At 35.6% G+C, this 5,853-nt stretch overlaps 1 protein-coding gene across 1 annotated transcript in view; it reads right to left on the reverse strand.

The window, feature by feature from the left end:
• Enthd1 (ENTH domain containing 1) overlaps positions 1 to 5,853 on the reverse strand; it is a 137,093-nt gene that overhangs the window by 75,081 nt on the left and 56,159 nt on the right. Inside the window, exon 3 of the mRNA XM_004634699.1 lies at positions 3,059 to 3,157. Within this exon, the coding sequence (XP_004634756.1) occupies positions 3,059 to 3,157 (99 nt within the window). The remainder of the gene's footprint in view (positions 1 to 3,058; positions 3,158 to 5,853) is intronic.

Consider the following 5,853-nt stretch of genomic DNA (forward strand, 5'->3'; position numbering starts at 1 on the left):
CTTATAAAGTTATTATATAAATTTATAAATTCTGTAATAGAGATATGAGAAAAATTCTGTGGAGATATAGTGAAAGGAGAAATAAATGTATAGAAAGATTTTATAGAATTGGGGCCAGGGGGATGGCTTAAGTGGAATAAAGTGCTTCCCAGGCAAGCGCAAGGGCCTGAGTTCAATCCCTGGTTCCATCAAAAAATAAATAAATACATAAAAGAAAGATTTCATAGAATTGATGATATTTTTGCTGGACCTTTCTGTTTGAATAGAGCTTTGTCAATTGTGTAATATTTGGTAAAATATTTTCCAAAGATGACTCTATCAGCATATATCCTTTTTCCTCCCATATGATGGCCGACAATCCTCCATGAAGAGGATAAACCTGGGCAGGACTTTGTTATTGCCTGATGAACAGAATGTGGGAGAAGGAACACCACAGCATGACTTTCAAGATTATTCAGCTTCTGCTGGGTCCTTACTTCCCCAGGGTGCTCGCACTAGCAACCCAGCCACCACGCTGTGAGGAAGCCCAAACCAGCCCATGGGTAAAAACATCACATGGAAAGGCCGCTACAGAGAGGCACTGAGGCTCCCAGTCAATATCCAGGGGCAACTGCAGAACCATGAGTGTGCAGATCTTCAGATAATTCCTGCCCCCAGCCTGAGTTCCCAGCTGAAGCCCAGATGTAGATCGCAAAGACAAGCCATTCCCACTGTTCTCTGCCCTAATTCCTGACCCAGAGAATCCATGAACGCAATAAGTGGTTATCCTATAAAACAAACTTCTATGACAATGCATTACACAGCCAAAATAACTGGAACAAAGACATTCTCAAGTGAAAACTACCCAAGTAATGGGGCATCACAGAGCACTGTTAGTATTGGTAGTCTTAATGAGGCCAGAAAGACTGGCTAGGATTAGACTATGAATGCTTTACTGTGACAGTATGAAAAAAATTCAGTCATTCTATTCGAAATAGAGAACTGTTGAAAATTTATAAGATGAAAAATGAAATGCAAAAAACTGCATTTCAGCAAGATACCTCAGAGACCAGTGTCAAGGAGAGATTGGAGAAACTTCCTCTAATAAAGATGTATTCTGGCCAAGCCAAATGGGAGCATCCCTCAGGCAATATGTTTTTTGAATTTTTTTTCTCCCTCTTCTGGGTTGCCTCTTAAGTGTATCTTCACTTGTATTAAAATGGTGGGGAGAAAGTTTATGTTCATACAAAACCTGCCTCAGATATTTATAAGTAGCTTTATTCATAACTGCCAAAACTTAGATGCAACCAAGATGTCCTGAAATAGGTGAATAAATACTACTGGTATATTGTCCTATGCAGCACTAAAAAGAAATGACCTACTAAGCCATGAAGACATGGAGGAAACTTAAATACAGTTGCTAAATGAAAGATACCAACCTGGGGCTGAGGAGATGGCTCAGTAGAGTAAGTGCTTACCTGGCAAGTGCAAGGGCCTGAGTTCAAGCCCCAGTTGACTAAAAAAAAAAGGGGGGGGGACCTGGGAGATGGCTCAGTAGAATAAGCGCTTCCCTGGCAAGTGCAAGGGCCTGAGTTCAATACCCAGTTCTGCCAAAAGAAAAAAGAAAAAAAGGAAAGAAAAGAAAGACACCAATCTGAAAGACTATATATGTATAATACACTGGAAAGGAAAGAGGCTGGGAGAGAGGGATTTTTAAGGCAGTGAAACTACTCTGTACAATACTCTAATAGTGTACACATGTCATTTGTTCAAGCCTATATAATGTACAACGTCAAGAGTGAGCTCTAATGTAAACTAGGGACTTAGAGTGGCAACAGTGTGTCAATATAAGTTAATTAATTGTAACGAATGGGCAGAATACTGATGGTGGAGATGCCATGCTTGTGTGGGGATATGGCATATGGGAACTCTGTACTTTTCATTCAATTTTTCTGTGAATCTAAAACTGCTCTCAAAAAGAAAATCTATTTTTAAAAATCTTAGGAGGGAAAAATGTTTTGCAATGTTAGATACGAAAGTTTTCCTTCCTGTTCTTTCAAGCTTTTGGATTAAGGATTTGTTTACCTGAAGTGCATTATAAGACTACCAAGAAAACCATTCTAATCATTTGTTACTAAATATTCCTATGAATGACTTCTTTATACCTATATGACCACAACCCTCAATTTCTTGCTTTTGTCTTTACAAAGATATCTTCATTGTTCTCACAACTGGCTTTATAAAAAAATTTATGTGGATGTGTAAAGTAAATTCTATACTAATGCACTATAGCTTTTATATTTTGGGTATTGTGACTATACAGGGGGAAATTCTGAGGTACACGGTCCAAGAAGAGGGAGGTGAAATTTAAAACATGTGGAGCAACCTCTTGATGAGAGAAAGGATCCTGGACAAATGTAAAAGCAAAGACACAGGAGGGGATGAAAGGTAATAATGAGAACATTTTTTATCTTGAGAAAATCAAGAGAAAAATGTATTGTGAATTGAGAGTTCAAGGACAGTAAGGACAGGAAGGAATGGCTCAACTAGGAATCAGATCCTAGAAGAGCTTGACTAGCAGTAGAGCCCAGTTCAACAATGTAATTTATTGGAGGCCAATGTTGTACACTTTGACACTGTGCCTTTTTCCACTGTTAATTATTTGAAAGATGGTTCAGCCATTTGTGGGACAGGCAACACACTTCTTGTCTTTTTATGCATTTGCTTAATGCCTGCTTTTGAAAGGTGTCACACGTCTATCAAAAAGAAGTTAATAAAAACAAGAAAGTGAAATAAATGTTCCATTTTAACCTTTTGTTTAAAAACTTAAGGGTTGTGATTATTTCACAAAACAGCAAAAAGAGGAAAAAAATACTAAAACAAATGGGAAAATAAAAATGTAGGACCATAGGAGGGTTGAATTTATATCTACACTACTTCTTTTTCCTCATTACCAATGTTAAATAAAATCCAACTGTTGATTTACTTCATAAATTAAAGTTTTTATTTGTGCAGTATCCCAGCTCAGTGCTTCTTATTCATATTTATGAATTAACTTCATATCCATTAGCCAAATTACCTGCATCACAGAGGTTGGAGACTTCCACTTCCCCATCTGACAACCATGTAGTTGAAGAGGTAATACAAGGAGGTATTATTGGCAAGGGTGGTTTTGGATCTTCATCGTAAAATAGAATCAGGTCCTGACAGCGAACAAGAGAACAAGTTTTTAAAAATCACATCTAGGATACTAATATTGATACAGTTAGGATACAGGACACTTCTGTCACCATCAGGAAGACCTTCCTCCTTTTATAGCCCCTAATATGTTTCTAATAACCTGTTCTTCTTTTCTAAATTTTAACATTTTAAAAATTACACCAATGTAAGCCTAAGTATTATCCTTCTGGATTTTTTTTTTTACCTGACATGATTCCTAGAGATTCATCTGGATTGTTGTGTATATCCATTATTTTTTTCCTTTTCCTTTCTGAGTAGTATCCATAGCATGGAAGGTTGGCTCATTAAAGGACATCTATATTGTTTCTAGATTTGAGCTATTATAATAAAGATTCTGTGAACATTTATGAACAGGTTTTTGTATGATATAAGTAACTTTTATTTCTCTGTGATAATCACCAAAATGAATGCCCCGTAGCACATTGCTGGGTCCTATGGTAGTCACATATTCACAGTTTTATAAGAAATTACCAAGATGCTTTCCAGAGTAGCTGTACCATTTTGCATCCCACCAGTAATATATTAGTGATTTAATTCCTCCACATCTTCATCAACATTTGATGTTACTATTTTTTATTTTATCCATTTTGATATTTCACTGCATGTTTAAATTATTTTCTGAAAGGCTAATGATGTTGAACATCTTTTCATGTGCTTATTTAACATGCATTTGTTGAAATGAGTCTTCAAATCATTTGCCCATTTTCTAATTTCCAGTTTGCCAAGTTTTTCATAAATGGGTACTGACTTTTGTTAAAAATTTCATTACGTGCACTGAGAACATTTTATGACTTTTTCTTCAGCTTACTGATATGCTGAACTATGGGAATCTATAATGATCTATGCTGATATACTTCTAATTCAATTCAAACCTACTAGGTCACGACAATCTCTTATCTCATATCCATACCTCTTTTTTCTCAAGCTGAGAATCTCAATTCTTGAGGATACCAAAAGTGATTGAAATATAGTATCACATAGGAACTCATTGATTTAGTCCTACTTTATCCTCAAAATAATCTCAGCAAAATACCAACATCTCAAAACAAAATAACCAGTACATTTAACTTTATTTTACATTTTTAGATTTTTTTGTTTTACAATTCTATAAAATGTTTCCTGATTTCTAATGACACATCTAAAAACAAGATGTATTTAGTGAAATTTAGTTTTTGTCCCTCTTTCCCACCTTATTTTTTATATCTCACTATAGTTAACATATTTTAATTTTATGGTTTATCCTACATGTTAGCTTTTCAGTACAGGTAAATGAAAAGTCCAGGAATGGAATAAAATATAAATGGAAAATTTATTATGTGCTAGAAGCCACAAATTAAAAAAAGAAAAAATGGACTGTTCAAAAAATTACACTGAGGCAAATGATTATCTGTTGCAAAATATAAAATTATAAAAAATTAGTATCTAATACTATCCATTAAATTCTTGGAGATAAATATATTATATATAATATATACCTCAATAAATAAAAGCAAAAAGTCATGATTATCTTTCTGAAAACTGAACATATTGCTAAAGGCTGGATCTCCAGTGGCCCCCAAAGGCTCCCAGGCCAGTAGGGTTTAGAGTTGGAGCTTTGGGGACATGAATGAGGATTCCAATTCCATTGATGGCTTCATAACTGACTGGACTATTGGGAAGAGGCAGAAATCAGGAGATGGGGCCTGTCTGGAGGAAGTGGATCATGTGGGGCATGCCTCACAGGAAGACATACTAAGTCTCGGCCCCTCCTTATTCTGCCTTTAGCTCCCGGGAAGTGAACAGCTTTGGCCTGCCATGCCCTTATGCCACAATGTGCTGCCTCACCACAGGCCCAGAAACAATGGTGCCAGCCAACCACAGCCCGAAAACACAGAACTATGAGCCAAAATAAATCTTTCCCTTTTTAAATTGTTTTCTCAGGTATTTTGTCACAGCATTTGTAGAAAGCTGACTAACACAATACTCTTACCATATGTCCAGCAAATGTATTCTTTGGTATTTACCCAAATGAGGGGAAAAACTTATGTCCCCCCAAAAATATGCACACAAACATTTATAGAAGTGTTCTTCATTATTGCCAAAACTTGGAAGCAACTTTAGAAGGTGAATGAACTGTTGTACATCTAGACAATGGAATATTTACTTGCACTCAGGCATTAAGCCAAAAAAGACACAGAAAAAACTTATATGCATATTACTAAGCAAAAAGATTCCATCTGAAAGGCTAGAAACTGTGATTCCAATCTATGACATTCTGGAAAAGAGAAAATAATTGAAATAATAAAAGGATCAGTGGTTTGTAGGGAAAGAGATTTATAGGTTGTGTACACAGAACAGATTTATAGGTTGTGTTTAGGACAGTGCAAACACTCTGTTCAATGCTATACAGGAGACTGTGGCATTATACATTTTTAAAAAATTTTTATTTTTCCATAATTTTATTGAGAAACAAATAGTAATGAGACAGTTTCAAACTAAATTGGTAGGTCAGTTTCAATAATTAACACATTGCATACATTCTTCCTAGTGGTTAGTTGCTGTACAAAATGCAGACATGATATCCTATTTACAAACACCATTAGAACAAATCCCTCTATTCATTAAGAGAATGTAACTATATATCTATCCTAACCA

This window comes from Octodon degus, unplaced genomic scaffold (genome assembly GCF_000260255.1).
Source record: "Octodon degus isolate 3935 unplaced genomic scaffold, OctDeg1.0 scaffold00064, whole genome shotgun sequence".
Classification (NCBI taxonomy): Eukaryota; Metazoa; Chordata; class Mammalia; order Rodentia; family Octodontidae; genus Octodon; species Octodon degus.